This window comes from Hesperophylax consimilis, chromosome 22, assembly GCF_061612785.1.
Source record: "Hesperophylax consimilis isolate HC1 chromosome 22, BYU_Hcon_1.0, whole genome shotgun sequence".
Lineage (NCBI taxonomy): Eukaryota > Metazoa > Arthropoda > Insecta > Trichoptera > Limnephilidae > Hesperophylax > Hesperophylax consimilis.
Genome location: NC_142857.1, coordinates 8,820,899 through 8,845,997, shown reverse-complemented (window position 1 = coordinate 8,845,997; position 25,099 = coordinate 8,820,899). Strand labels below are relative to the sequence as shown.

The 25,099-nt window shown below is 32.4% G+C and overlaps 1 protein-coding gene across 1 annotated transcript in view; it reads right to left on the bottom strand.

Moving 5' to 3' along the window:
- The window catches only part of LOC149412803 (uncharacterized), a 282,857-nt gene extending 258,942 nt beyond the window's left edge, over nucleotides 1-23,915 (bottom strand). The window contains exon 1 of the mRNA XM_089644843.1: nucleotides 23,154-23,915. Coding sequence (XP_089500969.1) covers nucleotides 23,154-23,174 — 21 coding nt within the window. The 5' untranslated portion in view covers nucleotides 23,175-23,915. The remainder of the gene's footprint in view (nucleotides 1-23,153) is intronic.
- Between the last annotated feature and the right edge of the window lie 1,184 nt (nucleotides 23,916-25,099).

Sequence of the window (25,099 nt, the reverse complement as noted above, 5' to 3'; positions counted from 1 at the left end):
GTTTCGGAGAATTTAAACAATTCAGCAATTTTCAAAGCTCTGTGAAAGATTTTGCAAGTTCTATTATTATTTCAGTTTTGTCAAGCAACTAGCCAATAATGATTTAATAACAGAACTTGAATAGGACTTTCACAGAATCCGAAAATGAACGTTGAAATTTGATGAATTTTTCAAATTCTCCGAAACAACCCGTCCTATGTAAATGAACGTCGTGACAAAAATGAAATCAACATAATAAATAGGTAACTATGTATCTTCCCTCTAGCTACAATCAAAATCAAACACCGTCTGCTAAGAAACCCTCTCGACACTTCCATATTCCTTTCCGAAGAACCAACTTAGCATTCTCCCAACCTCTTGTAGGAATGTATCGACTATAATATTACAACAGTGGCAAGATTCCGGCAATATTTAGCGATAGCCCACAGAACTTTACTAAATTTTTAGAATCTCTTGTTCTCACTTAACTTCATTTTATCCAAACTATATTATCTGTAGTTTTTTATTGTTGTTTTTGTATTTATTGTTTTGTTATTTTATTGGAATTTTTCACTAAGCTAAAACAAATGTTGCCGCATACCCCCAATTGGCGTAAGGTCGCGATGATAAAGGATTAAAAACGAAAGCGCTAAAATCAGTTACATCTTTACATTTAACCTACTATTCGATGCGTCATTTTTATAATGTAAGAGCCTATCTAGCGAATTTCCCATGGTATAAACATCTACTTAGAAACGCGTCTAATTGCCTTCTCTATAAAGTAATGACATTGGTGTCGCTCGCTCTGAGATATCTATGGATATAAAATAATAAATACTTCACTATAATAGATAAGCCAAGGTTTAGCGACAGATTAAGACAAAATAACAATTCTTACTATTTATCGTTGATTAAAACTGCAAAGATCCTAGGATTATGAATATATACATATTTCGGTACCATTATACTATCATTTTTTTTGTAGGTTTTAGCATTATTGTGTTTCTTTAAATTTGTTTAACTTTTAATCTGTTTATAAGTACGTAGTACAAACAGATATTAAAATGTTTACATATTTATCTACTAAGCCTGTCGTCCCACTGACTCCGTTAGTAAGGAAGGTAATAAATATAACAAAATCTAAAAAACCGAAGACGTCTGAGACATCCGAATTGATAGACTAGTCCATCAGAAAATCACTAGGCCAAGTTGCGAGGAGCGCGGAGGGGCCGTGACTATCTCTTTTTTGTATTTTATCAATAAATTAATCTTACAGTGTACAGGCAACTCGCATTGTAATTTCACCATTTAGTACGCGAATATGCTCACGATTTACTAGTACTTTTTAGAATTGCTGGCTGCGTAAAAAACTTTACTTCAAGTCCCAAATAGGATGAACAAAATTTCGGGCATATTTCCAAAACTAAATATTTTGTTACGCCATTTATTTATTTATTTATTAATCTTAAGTTAGCTCACATCTTCGTGTGTGCTAATAGTTTTATAAACATATAAACATGTACATTGTTTGGCAAACATAATCTTTCTTTAAATATTTCACTAAAGTCACAAAAAAAAGAAACATTAATAATTGAGATAGACATATTTTCTTAATTCATTTTTGAACTTATTAATATTTTCTATCACAGCAATTTCCTTCGGGATTTTGTTATAGAGTTGAACGGCCTGGTACATCAGAGATTTTTGGGTGCTTGTTTTTTTTCTTGTTGGCAATCTAATTTGCTTAGAATTTCTCGTCCCGTGTCCGTGTATCTCGTTATTGTAATTTATTTTTCTTTTCAGTTCCTTAGACATCATCCCTAAGTTAATTTTTTGTATAAAAATAAGTACATTCAAATACACAGTTTGCTTCACCGTCAAAATATTCAGCTCCTTTAACATGTCTCTTATCCGTGTGTATATGTTGCGCTTAAGTATTATTCGCATTGCTTTATTTTGCAGTATTTGCATTTTTTTCATTTTCTCTTTATTGCAGAGAAAAAGAATACTTGAACAGTAATTAAAGTGTGGTGATATAATTGTATTGTATATTATCTGGCATGTTTCTTTATTTACTTTGTTTCTGATTCTACCAAGAAATTATATATTTTTTGCAATTTTTTTAATTGTATAGTCTGCATTTTTTGAGAAGTTCAATTTTGAGTCTATAATAACACCTAGATATTTAATTTCTTCCACTTTTTTATGATTTCTCCATTTATAGAAACCTTTGGTTCCTCGTGCGTATTTGTTCTGCCTATATGCATATATTTTGTCTTATTTACATTTAGTTTTAATTTATTTAGTTTGAGCCATTTTGACAATGTTTCTAAGTCACTATTTATCTTTTTAATTGCTTTCTCATAATTATCTTCTGCAATATAAATTAGTGCGTTGTCTGCAAACAGTCTTATTTTGCAATGTTTTAATATTTTTACCATATCATTTATGTAGAGTATAAACAATATCGGACCCAATACAGATCCTTGCGGTACACCCAGCTTATTTTCAATCGGATTTGATATATTGTTTCTTATCTTTGTTGTTTGTTGTCTGTTGCTTAAGTAGTTTTTAAACCATTCCAGTTCTTTCCCTTTTATTCCATATTTTTTTTAATTTTTTAATAACTCTTTTTCTATCTATTGTTTCAAAAGCTCTCTGAAAATCTAAAAACACCGCAATAATATGCAAGTTTTTATCTATATCTTCCTTCCAATCATCAATTACTAAATTTAACGCTGTTTCACATGAATTATTGTTCCTAAATCCAGATTGTTCGTCACAAAGGATGCTATTATTTTCCAAGTATTCTTCAAGTTGAGATTTAATTATGTATTCCATCACTTGCTCATATTTTGGTAACATATTTACAGGTCGAAAGTCTTCACATTTTTTTGTGTTCGAAATCTTTGGAATCGGTATCACCATAGACGTTTTCCATGATTCAGGAAACTTCCCTGTTTCTAACGATTCGTTTATTAAACTAAGAAACTCTTCTCCTATTACAGGTAATGCATGTTCTAATATTTGAGTAGTGATCCCATCTTGGCTGGGCTTTGATTTGATTTTGGACAGTATTCTTTGGAGTTTCTGGCCGTCTATTTTCTTAAACTTTAATTCGCAAGTTTTTTCTTCAAAATTGAAAATTTCTTCTTCTTCTATGATTGGGATATTTTTGTTAATTTCTTCTATACTTGTCACAAAATATTTATTAAACTTATCAGCCATGTTGTTTTCGCCAGCCAATTCGGTTGGGAATATGATATCTTTTTCCACATCTTCACATTTATTTTTCATCATTGACTTAAGTGTTTTCCACATTTTCGTTGGATCTCCCCTTTCCCGTTGAATTTTGCTGATGAAATGTTCATTTTTTGTATCCTTTATAAGTTTTGAGTACTTGTTTCGAATTGTTTCAAATCTATTCCAATGTTCGTCATCCTTTGTAATTTTTGCTATTTTATAAGAAGTATCTCGTTCATATTGCATTTGTCTTAGTTTTTTGGAATACCATTGATTATTGGTTTTAATTACTATACGTTGTTCAGTCATTATTTTATTTATTGCATCAGTCATATTGGTTATTATAGTTTCACCTTTTTTGTGAAAATCTAAGTTATTTACATCTTTCCAATTTTGAATCAATCATTCTTGAATCATTTTACTCTTATCGTATCTTTTCAGGTTTCTTCTTTTAATAACTTTTTCGATATTTTTGATGTTTTTATTTTTTGCCATCACTATATTAATGATGCTATGATCTGTTATTTTAGGTGTATCTAATATTTTTACATTTAGTTCATAATCATTTGATAAAACAAGATCTATGAGTGTACAGGTTGATTGTGTTATCCTAGTGTATTCTTTGACCAACGGTTTCATTCCTGTAATGTTGATGATGCTTTTCATTTTCTTTGTATAAAAATCTGTTTCGCATTTCATGTTTATATTAAAGTCTCCAATAATTATATTGAGATCAGTTTCTTTTAAAAAATTTGAACACCAGTTTTCAAAATAATTTATAAAGTCACTTTTACTGGCATTTGGGGAGTGATAAATTACGCAGTATACTCCTGGTCTAAATCCTTTCTTAATTTTTAACTTTCTTAGTTATAGTAGACACTTAGATATAAATATGTTATAATTTACCCACCTCACTCATTTTTAGCGTCGCTTCGCAACCCGATTTGAAGGGGATTCGCCTTTATTACCGTTTTCACGAACATTCCTAATCCTGTGCAGAAAAGTCCAACAGTGAACTGCGCTGCAAATCGTTGCCTTATTTTACTTTTCTGCGCAGGGTCTGGTTATTTCAATGTGCGCTCTTCGGCGTTCAACGTACGACCGATGTTGTAGATTATTCAAAGCATTCTCCAACACTCTTGGTGCCAAAAATATGGTCACGTGGTTTACCTCCAGCTCGTCGAAATGATACCCGTATTTCATGTTACGGCAAATCTATCGATTTGGATTTCTATGGAAGACGTCGTTTGTTTTAGATTCCTTGCCCTTTCCAAGCCAGTAGGACGACGGGCTTAGTTTGATCGAGTGTTTACGATGGGATAACAGATAAGAACAAGACAAAACAGATTATTATATTAAATTGATTAATCTTACCGGCGGACTAGGTTAACGGAACTGTTGTATAAATAATATTATTATGTTTATTAGCCTGAAACACTCATCCACATTGAAAAATCTCCTGATAAAAGACACATGATGCCAACGGGACGTAAAAATGTAACAAGCAGTAATTGTTGAATGAAACACTAGTATATATTGAATTATTTCGCGGATAAGAGATAAGCCGCCATAGCTCAGTGGTCAGAGCTGTCGACCGGAAATCGAAAGGACACGGGTTCACGTCCCGTTGGCGTCATGTATCTTTTATCAGGAGATTTTTCAATGTGGATGAGTGTTTCAGGCTAATAATTATTGCTTGAAAAATAATTGTTACCCTTTGTGCTATGCATAAAAAAATCTTGTCTTAAACATTAGTTTACCAAATAAAATAATAATTAATATTATTATGACCTATGTCTGCGGATTTACTGAGCAAAACGCGAAAGCAAGCAATTGTATTTTCTATCGACATTATGGAAGGAAAACAATCATATTACGGTACCTTCCCCGATCGAAAACAGTTTTGAAAAAATAATTGTAATTTAAATGACTTAAAAAATTAAATATTTATGCTTTACAATTAAGTTGGTAGGTAATTAAGTGTTTATAGAGCGGAGACGGTTTACATATAGTTTCCGTGAGCACTTTGGTCAAAGGCCCATTGAGCTGTCTACCATTTTATCTCATTCCTTTAACAGTCACCTGGTCCCTTTTATAAAGTTCACCAGGGTTGTCATTGGATATGTGACTATGTCTTCTGGTTCCAGAATTTGTCTTCCCAGGTCTCATCTCTCTTCTCCAATCCTCCTCAGTTCCCTGAAGACCCCACAAGGGAAGACAGCCTCATCTCTCCTCTCCACTCCCCTTTGGTTCTCTGAAGGCCCCATAAGGGAATAGGTGGCCTCATCTCTCCAGTGCCTATTTACAAATCTCATGATTTCAGAGGAAATTTTAGTTTTGATTTGTTAGATAAGAGAAAATTAAAAACACATTTTTAGCGATGTATACTGTTTACATAACTACTAGTTTTATCACCGGTAAAATTTCAAAATTTAAAAAGATGAATATCGGTATCGATCTTCAATCGATTATTTAGACAGGTGTTTCGACTGTTCCAACATTAAACAATTATAGGAATAAGTTATTGTTTGAAGACAATGTAAGTCTGGGTTTTATCGTTTCGATATCAGACCATCTTCAAAAATTCCAATCGATTAAAGCGACTCAAGATTCTAATAACGGGGGTTTGTACGAGGCTCATATCATATATAATGTGAGCCTAATTTATTTATTAATTTAAGATTAATAAAAACAGTACCTTACTATTAAATATTTTTAGTAAAACAGTTTCATAAATTCTATAAAACGTTTTTCAATTATAAAATTGACGGTAAGCACCAGATTTTATTTTTCTCAAAGATGAATTAGTAACTTCCCGAGGGATTCCGCTAGAAAAATCTGAGATTTTAGTAATACGTTCATCAGAAATAATTAAAATAAATCACACCGAAAGACCAAATATTAAAATAACACATTTTTAGTACGACGATCAAATAAAAAAAACGTTGAATCTTCCACACATTTCGGTATTTTTAGTTTGTGAAAATACGCCATTAAGACTCTTGTGCGGAATTCACATAAGTTATATAAAGTACTATACAATTTGCAAGCACGCAAATACATGGACAATTTATTAGGTATCTATAAAAGTAATTGTTTTTTAAAATGCATGCGATTTTATGCAAATTTAAACAACAGAAAATGACCGCATGTCGAATTATAGTTATATCTTGATTAGATGCACGTTTAAACAATAATGATTTTTATAGTTTTATGACGTGTTACCATTTGTTGAAAATAAGTAATATATAGTATAGCATTATAAATTAATTGTTTAAACTTGTGCTCATTCTCTAACCTTGGCCGTTGTCGACTGACGTATGATATTAACGTCACCTTTCTCAATATTTACTTAATTAAGTATTTCATTTTGTGTGTTCGTAATATTTTATTTATTTATTTAACGCCCAGAGGGCTTTTACATGTAGGTGGTACAATTTTAATGACAGTTTTGAAACATAAGAAAGAAATAATAAAAATAAAATTACATTCAAAAATAACATATGCAAGAAACAAAATGAAAAATAACAAGAACATAAATTAAAAAATACAGCGATTTGACTGGTTTACAAAAATATAACTTCCATTTAGGAATAGTGTTCGCAAAAAATTCGCAAAGTTAATATTAAATATATCGACATCACCTAAGTATTGGTTTCCCATAGTGTGAAACCGTTGTATTGGGGAGTTCGCAATGTAATTGCGCTTATGTGTGTTGCAGTGGAATTCTGTATTTTGTCGTGTTGTTATTGTAGGTATTCGTAAGTTTATGAGTTGCAGAAGTTCGCAACAGTCGAATTTAGAGTTTAGAATCATGAATACAAAAGTGAAGTCGTTTATTTTACATATTTTTTATATTGTTATATTTACACTAGCATAGAACAAAAGACACAGCCACATATCCAATAAAAGCCCTCGTGAACTTTATAAAAGGTACCGGATTACTGTTAAAGGAATGAGGTAAAATGGGTGATATCACAAAGGGCATATGACCTAAGTGCTCACAGGAACCTTACGTTAACCGTATCCTATAATAAAAAAACATAGTTGTGAAAAATCAATGGATATTATAATTGTAGGATTCGTGAAGCTGAAAGAATTTATTAAAATATATTATTTGTCGGAGGATCACTGTCTTTCAAAAGAAGAATTTTACCTTTCGAATATTAGTAAACTTAAAAAATTACGATATCTATCTATACAAATCAAACAAAAAAAAGTAGCACCGCTTACGAATGAAATAGCTATATGAACGGCCCGCCAAAGTATGTCCGCTAGACCTACGTAATTCCGTGTAACCATGCACCATAAATAAACCAATCACCCATGCACGTTGTCTCAGTAACATATCTTAACTAGGTTAATTAATATAAGCATCTGTCAAACATTTAAAGAAAACAATTACACATTTTGAATAAAGAACTATAATTAATGAATAAAATTAGATTGGTACCTTCTTTATCGCTTGTCTAAAATTTCGTTTACTTTTTTTACTCCAAATAATATTAGGGATCACTGGTTACGTTTGACACGCTTAACTTTGGAGGCCGTGGCGTCGCTATTGTAGATTTTATGAATGCCAGTACTATTAGCTAGTAGCCGAGTTGATAAATGTGTCGGGTTCCCACCCAGCATCATGGGTTCCATTCCATTGCTAGACATAATATACTACCTACATCATTGCATAAGCAACATTCTCCGCTTATAATGATGGTAGTAAGAGTTTTTTCAAATTAATATTGTCAGGTTATTCGTAACCCGAGAGTAAAAAATAAAAAGTTTGTAATTTTTGTTAGTTCCTCCTTAGGCCGCTACCAAAATAATGAAAAAAAAAATTAAAAACGTTTCAAAAATGTATTTTTTAAATCAATACAATTTGTAACAACGTAGGTATGTATTATTTTGTATCTCACTAAATTTGCACCAGATACGCCACGACGCGACGCCGCCGACTGCGTACAATGTGTCTATATTTACATGAAAGTAAGGAATGGTTATTATTTTGCATAAATAATTGAATAGTTACTAGACGTAATTTTTCTCATGGATTCGTCAGCATTCCAATGCCAAATAATGGCGCGCGAAGACATTATAAGATTAATGAGAAACGCCAGTCCACAGATTATCTAGTTACGAAGACGCGTAGTTGTTAGGCCATAGATTATCATTTGCGGTAGACACCGGACACTCGTAATTGGTGGTAAGGTCAGCTCGAGGATGTTAATCCGGGAGTTATATTACGCGGGTACCTGCTTAGTAGCATAGTTGTTTGTTGTTGTCTATGATCAATGGCGACCATGTGTTGAAATAAATGGAGAAATCTTCCAATGTTTGGATTTACGGTTAGATCTGGAGTCTGGTAGAAGCTTCGTAACAAGAGACCTCCAAATAATTAATACGATGTATTTTGTCCCTAAATGAAAAAAATTACTTCTGAAAACTAATGCTACAGAAAAGTACCAATGTTACTCCATATTTTTTCAATGGTTTGAACCAACTAATTAACTAATCATCACGCCGTTTTCCTGAAGGGTAGGCAGAGAGGATAAACTGCAACACATCACTCTTGATACAATCTGATTGCTTCGTTCACATTTTAATTTCGAACAGGTGTCAAAACGGTATTTTAATGATCGTAGATAGTTCATGATCACCATTGTAACGGTTTTCAGTTTCTTTTACAACAAAATTTTAGCAGCAGTTTAAATATTTACCCAAGTGAAAACAAGTCTTGGTTTTAAGTACCTATTTAACTTTTATAAGCAGTTATCTCTATACCAAAAAATCGAGTAGGTACAGTGGGGCAGCTGTTGTAAAAAAATATAATCGACGACACGCAGACGTTCGAGTAAGTTCTGCGACTTCTGATCTTTTTACTAATGATAGCAGCGAAGAGCCGCTAAACTCTCTGACTCCTTCCTTATTTTTTGGAAAATATATTTTTATATTGCTACAATAATAACATTAAAATATGGGCCTTACTGGGTGCTTATCGCTTACCTACGCAATCAATTAATTGTATTTTGCGTCAGTCACACGAAGAAAAATTACTGATAGAAAATATTGCTAATATACTAAAAATCTTTTTTTTTTATTTTTTTTTTTATAAATTTAATTTAGATTAAATTTGATAATATTATTATTAAGTTCTGCAAGTGTTTTAGTTTTTTATTATTGTGACAGCTGTTTCGGCTTACAAGGCCATTTTCAAACTGTGGTTAGTCCACATTGAGACGACGTTTTTATACTATTTCAAATGTAAATTTTGAAGGTGCATACATTGATTTATTACTGGTTACACCGATGACATGATCTATTGTTGGTTAAACCAATCTATGTTTTCCCCTCAGTAAATGGTAATGGGTTCTTAATTATTTACTAATGACTTTATTGCTATGAATTATTTGGGTGCATTATACTGCTTGGGTTTTGTGAAAATACTAAGAAGTGGTGAGTAAATTATTTTCCGTACTTTATTAATTAGTGTTAAATTTGGGTCATTCGTTCGTTTATTGATTTCTAATTGTTCAAGTAAATTTAATCTAATGCCCTTTTTTTCTATATGCAATGGTTTAGGACCCTTGTTGTTAAGTGGGTTATGATTATTCACCAAGAGATGTTCTGCGAATTTTGAGGATGTGTTTTTATTATTATAACATCGTATATGTTCTTGGAATCTAGTTGAGAATGCCCTCCCCGTTTGTCCGATGTAAGTGGCGTTACAATCGGCGTGGTCACATTTTAATTCATATATGCCACTGTTATTGAGTATAGGGATTTTACTTTTAGAGTTTTTAAGGCTTGTTCCTAAATTATTGTTTGTTCGAAAAGCTATATTTAAAACACATTTTTTAATTTCTTTTGCAATTTTTTCAGATATTGGGCCGAGGAATTCGAGACATGCAAATTTTTCTATATTTTTGTTATTTACCGGATATATTAAATTGATTTTATTTTTATATTTCTTATTTTTTATTATTTTTTCAATGTTATTTGCCTCATAGCCGTTATTAATCGCGATCGTTTTTATCGTTTCCTTTTCTTTTACATAAGCTTTATTGTCTAAGGGAATGTTAATGAGTCTATGTACCATTGAATGGTACGCTGATAATTTATGAGACCAAGGATGATTTGAATTTGAATTTATTGTTGTATCTGTAAAAGTTGGTTTTCTAAATATTTCAAAGGTATGTTTATTATTACTTTTACCAATTGTCAGATCTAAAAAGTTTATTTTACCTTCAATCTCATGTTCAACTGTGAAGCAGATTTTATTATTAACGGTGTTGGCCCAATTAGTAAAGATATCTAACTGTCGGTTGGTACCATTCCAACATATAAGGATGTCGTCTACGTATCGGACATAATATACTATATGTTTAGCTAAGGGAGATTTAAGAATTATATTTTCAATATAATCCATAAATATCTCCGCTAGAAGTGGACTTAATGGTGACCCCATGGGGAGACCATCATGTTGTTGGTAATATATATCATTGAAAAGGAAATAATTTGTATCTACGCAGATTTTTATGAGCTGGAATAACTAAGTAATAAATCAATGTATGCACCTTCAAAATTTACATTTGAAATAGTATAAAAACGTCGTCTCAATGTGGACTAACCACAGTTTGAAAATGGCCTTGTAAGCCGAAACAGCTGTCACAATAATAAAAAACTAAAACACTTGCAGAACTTAATAATAATATTATCAAATTTAATCTAAATTAAATTTATAAAAAAATTAAATGGAGTTCTACGAACTAAACACAAAAACAATAAATACTAAAAATCTCTTCAAATTATTGGTGAGCAGGTTAAATAAGGTATTGTAGGCCCTTAACGAATAAATTGATAGATTTACTGTTAAACTTTTAGTAAAATACCAATGTATTGTCAAGATACCAGAACACGTGTTCATAAAAACATTTACGCTTTTTGTCATTATATTGTCAAGTCAATCGTAGGCGCTTGTACACGTGCTCCGATCAAACGGCCTGCAATCCCGGTTTTAACAGAATTGCCAATAATTTCAAGAGATTTTTAATAAATTAGCAATACTCATTTTTTCCGTGCAGGTAGGTACCAATTTTTTATGTAAATATGAATCCAGTGTGACTATTTCATTCCCAATTGGGTGTGGTGGTAATGGGGAAAGATATTAGGTAGAGGGAGGTTGGGAAGTACTTGACTATTCAGATCTGGTAACCAAACACGACTAAAGAAATTTCAAGCAACGTTGCGTTGTGAATGGTATTTTTTCACCAGGGCGATACTAAGAGTATCTACCACATACTATTTGTAATTAAAAAGGAACAGAAAAGATGCTGTTAAAAGGTGTACATGATAAAAATAATGGAAAGAATAAAATACCATATTAAAATTCTTATTGCGTCTTCATTCCACAAAACAAAATTCTTATTGCGTCTTCATTCCACAAAACAAAATTCTTATTGCGTCTTCATTCCACAAAACAAAATTCTTATTGCGTCTTCATTCCACAAAACAAAATTCTTATTGCGTCTTCATTCCACAAAACAAAATTCTTATTGCGTCTTCATTCCACAAAACAAAATTCTTATTGCGTCTCATTCCACAAAACAAAATTCTTATTGCGTCTTCATTCCACAAAACAAAATTCACCGTGTGCCCCCTACAACAAAATCCATCAGCCATAAACAATGATAAAGAAATAATAATAACAATAAAATGTGTGACATGGTTTCTAGAACACCAACGCACCGTAACAGTGTTTATTGCTCCATATTGGTTACGATCCGTTGACAGCAACGAGCAACGCCAACAGAAGGTCACCAACTACGTTAAACAACTTGAAGCAACCTGAAACAACTTGAACCGATTTGAGGCCGATAAACGACCACGATATGAGCGTAGTACTCGTTTTTCGGTCGGAAGTCGAATAAATTCTTGTATTTCGATACAGTCAACTTTCTCACATGTCCTCGTGGCTTGTAGAGGAAGGCACAAGGCATTGAAGAAACTATGTTCCTGAATGGAATTGGCGGTTGCCTCAATGGCCTAGTGGTACATGAAGTTAACTTTGTGTCAGGAGGTGGCGGGTTTTATTCTTGTCGCCGGCACAGCACAAAAATATATTCGATTTCTTCCATGTGTAATATTCTGGCATTGTAATATTGGCACATGAAATGATTCAAGTCTGACATTACTTTCGTCCTGACATCAACTGTGAAAACCTCGTTTGGGGAATTTTGTGACTGAATAATGTAGTAATAAAGTGAGACTGAATAAAGGGACATGAGGCGGGGAAGGAAATGGGAAAGATGAAGGCAGATCTGTTAATTAAACACGACTAAAGCGATTTGAAGCAACTTTTACATCTGAATGGCAACTCATCAGGATGAAAAAAACACCAACGTGTAACGTCTTTTAGTATTCATCTGTTAAATAAATTGACAGTACCAATCAACCTTCGATCACACCTTTAGGTTAGCTAACACTGTTAAAGATAAATAACCTAACAACTGAGTGTCATTGAAGGTTAAACGTGATGGTACAATATAGTACTATGTACTTAATTAGTAGCAGGTATCCGCATTTATAATTTTGTAAAATAGTCACAAGACAAAGTTCCTGAAAGCAAGTTCCAATATTCAACTGGCAAGCTATTGAGATAGCAAGTCATTGAGCTAGCAAGTCATTAAGCTAGCAAGTCATATAGCTACTAAATAAGCAAGTTAATCAGCTATTAATGTAACAAGTTTAGCAATTATTCATCTAGCAAATTAATTAGTTAGCAAGCTATACAAATTAGCAGGCTATGACACTAGCAAACTAACGACCCATTATCTAGCAAGCTTTTTAGCTGGAAAGCTATTAAATTAACAAGCTATCAAGCTAGAAATATTTAAACTACCAACTAGCTAGCAAGATATTAAGATAGCGAGCAATAACACGGGCATGTGCCTAGCATGGTGGTCGAAAAATCCTAAATGCATGTATTAAATAATTTCAATGAATAAAGAAACATAAAAAAAAATTAAGCTAGCAGGATATTAGGATAGCAATCAGTTGAGCTAACAATACATTAAGATGGCAAGAAATTAAGCTAGCAAGATATTAAGATATCAAGCAATTAAGCTAGCAAGATATTGCTAAGATAGCAAGCAATAAAGCTAGCAAGATATTTTGCTCAATCCTATTCACATAACTTACTATAATATTTTTTTAACTATAACGGCAACTCTTGTTGGTTTTAGTTACGTATTGTTATTATCTGTCAATGGATTTATATTACTGCCTAAAATAAATGTTGTGTATATTTTATACTTAAAATGGGTTTTTTTCCGGAATGTTATCTGTGATACCCTATTTTGTAAATAAGATAAAATCTACGGTATTTGCTTTAAAAGTAGTGTAAATATTACCAACAATATTCAATCTTTATTTAGAAATCTGTGGCGAGTTCGATTATAAAGTTTTCGATTTGTATTTTCCCCGTTTTATCAAAACGCATAAAATTCAATAGGTACCATTAGGTATTATTAAATAACACTTTGTCCATTTTATAGCACTATTTTTGCGAAAAGGCTATAAAATAATTTTAAATTGTAGTTTAATTGCCATAAATACGAACATTAAATAAGGCTTTATGAAATAAATAAAATAAAAAAGGTTTTGTCATGAATGGAGAAAATTAAAAATAAGGTCTGGTACCATAAGACGTCACCATACATACTGGTGATGCCAGGGCAAAATAAATCCCCAGACATAGACTTCATTTGGGGCAATTATTTATTAGTATTAGGTATCTGATTATTCTTATTTAATTCTCGGTTCAGCGCAGGTATAGTTAAGCCGGCCTCAATTTTGTTCTAAGGCCGTTTTAGTCTACGCCCGGGATAATGAGTAAAAGTTTTTACAATTCCGCCGTTACGCGCCGAGTGAGATTTAGATCGCAATATTACAAGTAAGGGGCATCAATCAGTATTAATATAAAAATTAATCAAAATCAATAGCGTTTAGTTTTCTTATTTGCATAGTTTTTTATCATGAAGAAACTCAAATTTTAACAGCCGAATAACCAAATAAAAGGCATCTTTAGTTCCTCTTATGACCGACCGCCTTAAAAAGTTATCATGGTTGTAGGAATAATATTGTAATTTATAAATAAACTGTACATATAATATTGTAACTTATACAACAAACTGTAGGTAGAATATTGTAACTTATACGACAAACTGTAGGTATAATATTGTAAGTTATACAACAAACTGTAGGTATAATATTGTAACTTATACAACAAACTGTAGGTAGAATATTGTAACTTATACGACAAACTGTAGGTATAATATTGTAAGTTATACAACAAACTGTAGGTATAATATTGTAACTTATACAACAAACTGTAGTTATAATATTTTAACTTATACAACAAACTGTAGTTATAATATTGTAACTTATACAATAAACTGTAGTTATAATATAGTAACTTATACATCAAACTGTAGTTATAATATTGTAACTTATACAACAAACTGTAGTTATAATATTGTAACTTATACAGCAAACTGTAGGTATAATATTTGATCGCATAGAGATATTTTAAATGATTTAATTAAATACTGCGAGTAGAACACATCTTTGCATTAGAAAAAAAAAATTTCAAGTACAGAAAAAAATAAGGTAATAAATCAGACCTATAAAAACTGTTTTAAATTTTAAAATCTCCTGAAGAACCCCATTTTCGTTCATTGATGTGTCTAAATAAATTATATCGAAAATGATCTTTTTAAATTTTAAATATTTGTGTCTGAACTTTGCAAAATAAAAAAATAAAAACACTTTTTGACTATTTTTTTCTTGCATAAATCGAATTCGGAGTCTGGTGTTAAGCGGGAATTAAAACCTTATCGCCATCTACATAAGGAGTGTTATTGTTAGCGGCCCGATTTCAAATCTACACGATGTGGTGCATCGACGTAGAAATAACACATAAAATAACTATAATAACTCGATACTCTAATGTTGACTTTGACAAGTATAATGTAGAACGTTTTTGCGGCATTCTCTAAACTGTAAAGGCGTAGAAAATGGTTTGAAAGATGTGTTGTTGACATTTAGCAAACTTGGATCAAAGTTGATATCAATACTGAACAATGAAATCTATTTAAATTCAGGATTTATGAACCTAACTAGAATAATTATTATTGCTTCACAAGTGTACTGATGCATTACTGATAAAATCATTTTATGTTGTTACCCATCTAAAAACCGTTCCGCTTGATTTGTTTGTGTTAAGTGTTCACATCAAGCAGTGATAAACATTAGACCACGAATTTCCCCAATTAGCATATCCTGTAATATTTATGTACCTTCTTGGACCTATGAATATGTTCGTGTTATTTTACCGTTAAAAACAATCTAAACATAGGTACATTGTGTTTGTTTTGTTGGCGAACTTTTGAACTATGTGCGTTCTTTTTGTCTTCACGCTATTCTAAATGATGCCTTTGATAGTCTAGAATGGCTTGCATTGATAATCTTTTGGATTCCACTACGTAATACTGGAAGTCGGGGTTTCTTTCAGTGCAGAAATTCTGAGACTAACTACCTTATGTATTCCCCATTGCCCAGAATGGCTTGCATTGATAAGCTTTCGGATTCCACTACGTAATACTGGAAGTCGGGGTTTCTTTCAGTGCAGAAATTCTGAGACTAACTACCTTATGTATTCCCCATTGCCCAGAATGGCTTGCATTGATAAGCTTTCGGATTCCACTACGTAATACTGGAAGTCGGGGTTTCTTTCGGTGCAGAAATTATGAGACTAACTACCTTATGTATTCCTCATTGCCCAGAATACTTATGAATGGAAATAATTATACTGAGTCAGTTCTTGTATTATAGTGTAGAGAGAGAGTGAAAATATTGTGAGATGTCACATATAATAATAAAAGCACACCAGCGTGTTTATAAAGGACAAAAAAATTCTTAAACTCTACATTTAAACTAATGTACCTAAGTGCATTACTTAAACAGTATTTTTTAAACCAATGTAACCGAATTTCTTAAACTATATTTTTAAACTAATGTAACTGTATTTTTTTAACCAATGTAACCGTATTTTTTAAACTTATGTAACTGTATTTTTAAACCAATGTAACTGTATTTTTAAACCAATTTAACTGCATTTTTTGAACCGAAGTAATTGTATTTTTAAATCAATGTAACTGTGAAATATGATTTGTGATTTTCACATTTTTTTTATTATTATATTGATTTATTTTGGGGTACTATGCCGTCTTGCGCTACCTCCTTCTTTAGCCAACGTTTCGGACAGCATTACAGTGTCCATCAACACACGTCTGCTCTGAAGATGGACACTGTAATGCTGTCCGGAGGTAGCGCAACACGGCATAATCCCCCAAAAATAAATCAACAAAATGTAACTGTATTTTGTAATATTTTGTATTTCATATATTTTTCTATTAGATGCATAAAAAAATTGCATGCATTTAAATAAATATTCAAAAACAAACAAAAAATACAAAATCATTTTAACTTTGTCCTTGAATTTCTTTCACGTTCATTCATTGTTTCATAGAATTCTGCCTATAAAAGGGAACCGTAATTCATACAAAACATGGCCTCTGGATCACAATCTCAATTGGGTAGTGTTCTCGTGTTGATTACATAATTATATTATTATTAGTATGGTTAGAAAGAGTAATTAAATATTTTGCAACAGTAGATAATTCTATAGCACAATGACACATTATGTATTGTCCCCAAGGTGAGGTTATGTCGCATTGTCATAACTCACATACCATACCGGTAAGGTGATTGCTTAGATATTATAAATGCAGGATGCAGAAAAATGACGAAAATATTTCTAAGGATTTATAACAAGTTTCTCGTTAACTCTTTAAGTTTTTAATTTCCATTAAAAATATAAGCTATTTTTAAGATAATGTCTATATATTTGTTATGCCGAAACGTTAATTATATGAAATTCCCTCGATAGAAAAAAAATCGCAAAGTAAGCTCCGAAAATTATTTAAAACACGTTTTGTTCTGTTATTTAATATGTCATATGCATGAAAAATATCACAGTGTATCTTTAAATGCAACTAAAGCATTTGTCGAGAGATTTTTGCTCCATTTCAAACGAGCCATGTTTTATTATATATTTTCACCATTTTTGCTTAATTATTTTTCGTTTTGATATTAGCGCGCTCCCTCATTCATATTTACATATCTCCCTTTCAAAACATCTTTGAACGCTTACTACGGGGCCTCAATCCATAGTAGAATTCATGAGAGATCCGTCGTTAGTCATCGTAAGTCCATTCTTCCATAGAAATAGTATCACCGGATTATTATGAGTATATTATATAGTATATCGAGTATCGACTCGACGATTCAAGTATCCTAGTGACCACATCCTAATACATCTACACGGAGGTTCGTACACACATGTTGCCGACATTTTGGAAACTCGTCGGCCACGCCAGTCTCCCGCGACCCGAAGTGCGGGATTGATCCCACACACGTCGACGAGACTTTGAACATGGCGTCACTTATGCCAGACATTCTGTAACAATGCGTGTGCTTTAGATCAATTATCAAAACAATCAACATATTTAATAATAACAGGATATAAAAATGACAAATATTGCAATTGTTTGGTTGTGAGTGAGGTTATGAAAACATTCTAGTCCGGCATTTCGAGAATTCAACTATGATTGATGGCGATGCGAGTCTCGTGATTTCAGTAGCGACAAGTTGTTTGTACACAACGTGGAATCCCTGTGGAATAAGGGCCTAATATAAAAGTGTACGATTCAGAACGAACGTATGTCTATTTGAATGGAAACATTTGACAATCTAGTGTTTTCTATCTATTTCGCTTTCAAGTAAGATGTATGAGAAGTAAGATGCTAGTGGAAGAATTAAGCACTACTTTTGTGAACAAAATTTCGGGAAATCAATTTGTGGGCTTTATTTTGAAACATTTTTGTGGCGTGTGTCCAGTTGGGGCTGATGGTAAGTAGCATTACAAAAATCTTTACTACAATTAATTATGTTACATATTCTTTATACTTTTATATATTCTTTCTATTTAGTAGAAGTTTGGTCTTGACAACTATGCGTGTCTTGCGTTTTATTGTCTCAGTAATGAGGGTACTAATGGCGCAATTAGTTGGGAGATGATTGAAATCGTAATAGGTCTAAGCAGGTGACTTTGGGAGAACGTTTTACTATTATAAATAACAAAGACATCATAGTTATCTATTGTTTAAGGTGGCTCAAATATTTAAAAGGATTATTTTAATTGTACATGCGAGAGATAAAAATCCAAGATGGTTATAAGCAACATTTTTAATCTTTATAATGCTATCATTGTTCGCCAGTTTCTGTAACTCTGGACTGTAATCCGTAGATTACTGGTTCAAATCCGGCTCGAAGGACCATTTTTTGGCTCGTGTAGTTCTTTAATTTTTTTAAATGTGAATAATCGCACAAAAGTCGCAACTGCTCCCGAAAAAAGAGTATATTGAGAGACTGAAGGAAGTGAGCAAGGGAAGGAAACGGGGATAGAGAAAGTTTTGGAAGTACGTGGCTATTTAGATCTGGCTACCAAAACACGGCTATTCCACATTGTGGTCTTTCACATATAGAACAATTGTTGGTATACGATTATAAATAATGACATTTTGAAGTTACGTACTTATAAATAATGAAGACATCCGCTACCAAACTAATTCTTCAAGTACCATACAACCTAACTCTGAGAAAATTTACATGCTGCTCAACGTTTTTTTCAATTAGACAACTTTAGGCCAGAGCGTTAATTCCTTACCTCCTCAAATGCGTACTACATATTTCCTTGCAATCTCATTCCTCAATAATAACCAGGTCTTTAATTAATAAAGCACTCCACCACTACTATATAACTGCTTGCCACCTAATCTGAAACGACCTGCTGATAATTCACGAATACACAAACAGAAAAAAAAACAGTTCACAACTAAAAACTAAAGTTACAATTTTTTTTTCCAAATTATACTCACCCCAAACCAAACATTACCGATTTTAATTAGCATGTATATTATGTTTTTAATTCTACTAAATAGATTATTACTTCCGGTAATGGTTTGGTTTCGGTTGTCTCCTTATTGTACCTTTTTAAAATGTCTGCTCAGAAAATTCTCATTTCTGAGCACAAACTGTCTCCTGTTTTATATTGTGTTTTAGTTTTAATATTCTTGTTTTGTTCTGTCCTGCTGTTATTGTTATTCTAAGTTTTGTCATCACTTTGTATAAACATTGTATTTAGTGTTATAATATTAGATCTGTATTGGATAAGGCACAATGTAGGAATAATTTTAAGAACCACTAATACTGAATTACCATCTTTAAGTTTGTTATAGTTAAGCGCACTTGAAGTGAAATGCCACTACACTGCGCTATATAAGTGTTTTAAATACCCTACATTTTAAATACTAGCATTGCTTATCATCTACTTCTGTTTTGGTTTATTCCCTTTTTTCTTAACTGTAGATTTTCTTTTCACGATACTATGTTTATGTAATATGATGTAACAACTATTAACCTATCATGTATACATTACTACCGCCATGGATGAAACCAAAGTAGCCTCATTGTGTACCTCAAAGTGGATGATGTGTTTTTACTTATGACGGCATAATAACACTGTCCCATTACAAGCGAACACCTCAGCACAGGTTCTCCAGTGAGGTGTTAACAAAACTTATGTAAATTAAATTGTATAAAAACAAAAGAATATAAAAAAAATAGTAGGTACTAAGTTACACGAATAACTGAACAGCTATAGTAATGGAATAAAGCACCAAAAATCTAAAGACGGGTGGTTTACTGAGAATTTGAACAAATCATCAAATTTCAACGTTCATTTGCGAGTTCTGTGATTGTCCTCTTCGGGTTCTGTTATTAGACCTTATTATTACATTATTGACAGAACTGAAAATATAACAGAACTTGAAAATTAATTTCTCGTGTATTATTCTAATTGAAAATTAACTTTGAAATTTGAAAAATTGTTCAATTCTCTGAAACAACCCGTCCTTACTTATCGGTTTCTGTATAGGTAATATGTTCATTCATATCAATCCAAATATCAGGCGATTTCGCTTCTAAGAAACAATATTATAAACAGTGTGTGTTTGTGTGGGTGTATTGGCCCACCGTTACAGAACTGTCAAATGTTATATTTATGTGTTTGTCTATGTGAATGTGCAAATGTGAATGCTGCAGACGCATTAGTTTAGGTACATTTGTATTCGAATATTAATAATTGCTCTGGTAACACAGGCATGTTTTATAAATGTTTGTGTCTGAAATAAATAAATGATGTTATGTTAAATAATGGTTCTTCTATGATAATTCCGCTATTTCAAGAACATCCCTCACCGAACCTTTCGTGCTGGTTTTCTGAACACAGGTAAATATCATAAATTATTATCTGTCCTATCTAATGGTGGAGGTTAACCCCGTTTAGGCAGGTATCTAGTTCGGAGAAAACCTTTGTGTTTCGCGAGAGTTTGTCTATTGGATGATTCCCTTTTCTTGGGCGAAAAAAGAGGTTTTCTAAGGCAGTCTTTGATACTATAGCACTTGACAGAGAATAAAGGGTAATCTTACATCAATACCGAAAAAGTGAGCATCAACCAGAAAAAATGTGAAACATATAATGTTACAATTACAATTTGAGGTTTTACTCATTAAGTTATTCCAAAAATAAAAATATTAACCCTAAGACTTGCAGAAAAGTCAACAGATATCGCACATTAAAATATAAACGGATGTATTTATCCAATACACTATCTAGATTGCTTTTAGGTCGGGAAGAATCTTGCGATCATACATAAAGATAGCAGCCAATAAAAATATACGTTAAATGAAGATAATGTTGGTGGTTCTTAGTCAAAGTGATACAGTTAAATATGACCGAATGAAATAGGGTCGAACAAGCTTAGTGGTAGATTAGCGCCCTGGCAAGGCTAAGGTCCTGGGTTCAATTCCTAGATGCAACCGTATTTTTTTCTGATTTCTCTGTGAATCAAATCTGTGAGTCTCAAATTTTCATTTGAAAATCGCGTACGTTCTCATGTAGAAAATGTCAACCGTGTACAGATGTTGGGCATGCGTTTAGATTGGTTTTGAAGGGATCAGTGAGGCTTCTGCTACGGAGCACCTGCACAATGAAGTAGCGGTAGAATAAACACAGCATTCCCACACGACTTTGGGCATATTTTGAGGTGGAAAGGAAGGGGGGAGGGGCAAGTGCAGCGAAAATTATAATTGGGATTTATTTATTATTAAGTGTCCACTCACTATTAAATTTATTATTTTGAGTAGTACACACTGAAGTTATAAATACATCAAACGATGATGAGACATTTTTTTCTATTTATCTCGCCTCGGGTACGTTTTGCTTATTTCAGGTTTTCGTGCAGAAAATCTGTTTGTACTTACGTCTCGATTAAATATCGTTAAAGGAGTGCCCTGACATCGTAAAATTTGCATAGGAATTTAAATTTAGAAAAGGTGACTACGCAAGTACCTAATCTCAGCCAGCAACTTGATTTCCATCACGAGTTATGCGGCTTTGAAATACATGAAATGTCCAATGCTTACAGCAGATCAATCAGAGTAAGCGAAGCTAGCAATCAAAATAGAGTTCTGATACTAATACTGATGTGTTGCATTGAGCCATGGAACTAGCAGAGGAAGAAAGAAAGTATAATAAATACGGTCGAAATGAGATCCTTGAGGAATTTTAAAATAATAAGAGTCATTGGGAAATATGGCAGAGTTGGTGGTTGTCCAATGAATGGTTTCCGGGGAGGCGGTACCCATACCCGCCTCCCAAATTGAATGATGGTGATGATTTGTCTATCGCCGTTTTTGTGAAAAATCATCCCAATGTCGCTGTACCAATATACATATAATACATTTCTTAGTAATGATCTATCTTATTACTAACTATAGACGAGACGTAAATTTTTACCTTAAAAATTAATTGTATTAAAAACTAGTCATTAGTGCAAATTTTAATACAATACGTTTTTGCAGCTGCCCTTTGCGACGTGAAATATTTCACAAACCTCGAAAGAAACATTTAACAATCAACCCCTGACAATGAATGAGTCACTAAAAATAGGGTTAAAAACTTGTTAAAAACAAAGCGTCCTTAATTGTACCGGAAGATATAATAAACGGTGAATAACAAAACATTTACGATATTTATATTTACTGTACGATATTTTTTGATTATTCAACTAATTCAGTTCCGCGTATTGCAATAATTATTTCTTGAATGAGTATATTTTTATAGAATTTTCAAATAATTCTGTTGTACAAATATTAATTGGATCAATTCTATTGAAATTCTAAGAAATGGACTCACAACAACACAGGAATTAAAACTGTAATAAAATTACAACGCAAGCAGGAAAAAGTTGAACAAAATTAAAATAAATCTTCGAATAGTGCTGTGTTGATAAAAAATGTATACAGTTTAAAAATACAAATACATGAAAGTATGCACCGAATATTAATTTCTATTTTGATAGATTCAATTTGAAGATATAATATATTGGCTTACAGTGATGTTTCTTACAACTGAGAAAGAAGAAATGTTTCGTTGAAAAATTTCAAATACCTACCTATATCCTTTTATTTGGATTTTATGGATAGATAAGACTTTTATTGTAGGTACCTATCAATTACACATACAATTAAAATTCTTGAAAACTGTGGAGATTTTTTAAAAATAGAAGAAAAGTTTTGTTTTAAAATTTGACAAGTGGACAAATCAAATAAAACATTGAGTTTTTATTTTCGGTTTCAATTTAAACATCTGTTTAAATATGTTTTCACAAAATAAATAAAACTCAGCTTACATGTGAAATCATAGCGACCATCAGTGGCTATCCGTTGCTGAAGATTTCTAGTTGTCTTCTCTGGTCGATCTTCAGTACTAACAATAAACAACGAGCATTATGTTCGTTGTCAAACTCACAAAATCAGCATCCTTAGAAACTAAATTAGCAGTTTCTTAGCCAAACACAATAAAAAAAAACAAAAACTTTGACGAAAACCGCCAGGTATTTAGAACATTCCAAAGAAACAACTGCAACACTCAAAAATGGATTGAATCAATTTAAGAAATTATTATCATTTATCACCACTAATGTTTGATTTAATCACAATTATCCAATAGAGTTCTTTGTAAAATACTTCTGTAACTGTTTTGAATACTCTAAACACGGTTTAGCAAAGAAATATTTATGTAAACACAACTAAACGTCAAGTTCACCGTCTGACAACGAATTCCAAGTCCAATCAATTAGTGGTTTCTTGCGCATGATTCGGTTCGATTGCGGCGATTAGCAACGACTATCAACGATGGAACTGGACTTTTTCAGTGTGACTTATTAGTAAATCAACTAGGTATCGGAATTGTTCGTTGTTTTTTGTTTAATTTTTTTCACGATGTTCTTTCTGTTCGACGGCAGGCAATGACGCACGTCCGCTACGCGCCCCTTCAGGCAAATTACTAACTCGTCTGGTGTCTGATTGTGGTTGTTCTGGTATACTTCAACGTGCACAGTCTGCACACACCACGAACCGGTCTGTTTCAGTTTGCTTGCGGCCAGCGGCTAGGTAGAATAGCAATGTCTACCTCGGCCGAGTAGGTACTTTGGGAGGGAAGCGATCACTGCACGAGCTTGTGCTCGACGAACCAATCTCTGACACAGCTTACACAGCTGTTTCAATAATGCGATGTAGATAGAGGTGAAGCGTACAATATACTAGAATAGATTTTTGAGGTTTTGGATTCTAGAGTACATGAAAACTGGGTGCATTTTTAAGGTGGCAATAAAATTATCGCAACAATTTAAAAAAACTTCACTTGATTCAGCCATTTCTGCCTTGGGTGTCCTCGACTTCTTATACCTGTTACTTTTGCGCCATACATTCTCCATTCTTTTTTCATCATGTACGCCACATTTTACAACACTTAAACAGTAACAACACTTACAGCAATACAAAATAAATTACTCAATAAAAATATAAATGTAAACTACTACAAAAATATTTTTTTCATACGGAAATGTATGAACGCGTAAAGGAAACAACTTTTAAAAAATACAATTATTATACCGTTTCACTTGATTAACTTTTTTGCTTTCTTATAAAATTATTTACAAAATAAATAAAAACCAGTTTTGTGCTTGAAATCGAACGTTTCTAGACCTTGTCAAGCGATTTTAATACCTATTACCTACAATATAAGGTGAAGCTTGTAGCTTCCTCTTAAGTATTTCATTCGTTTGATTGTGCCGTGTCTTCCTCGGATGTCCCCGACTTTGTCTTCCGGTCACTAATGTACCACATTGTTACTATGAAAAAAACTATATTATATCGTATTTTATTTGACTTCGTATATCATTCTAGTGCAAAGGCAATGCGTTAAGACTTCCTCGTGCGTCACCGACTTATTCAAACATCCACACCACTCTCTAAATACTCATGGGACTAAAAGAACAAACTTTAAAAATTTGTAGTAGTTTTTGAGTTTATAACGGGACAAAGAAAAAAACATTCATTTTTATATAGGTACATAGATCAGATAATTAATATTTATGTATCAGATAAGTGTGCATTAAAACAACGACCTAGAATTGTATTTACAATTCCTAGAAAGCGTTAAAAAGAATCACAATCCGAAGAATAACACACTTGAGTCAATCGATAAGAGTATTCACTTTTTATCGGATTATTTAATCTTTTAAGCGATAACTAGCAAAATTCTGTAAACCCTACTTCAATGAATGATGTATTT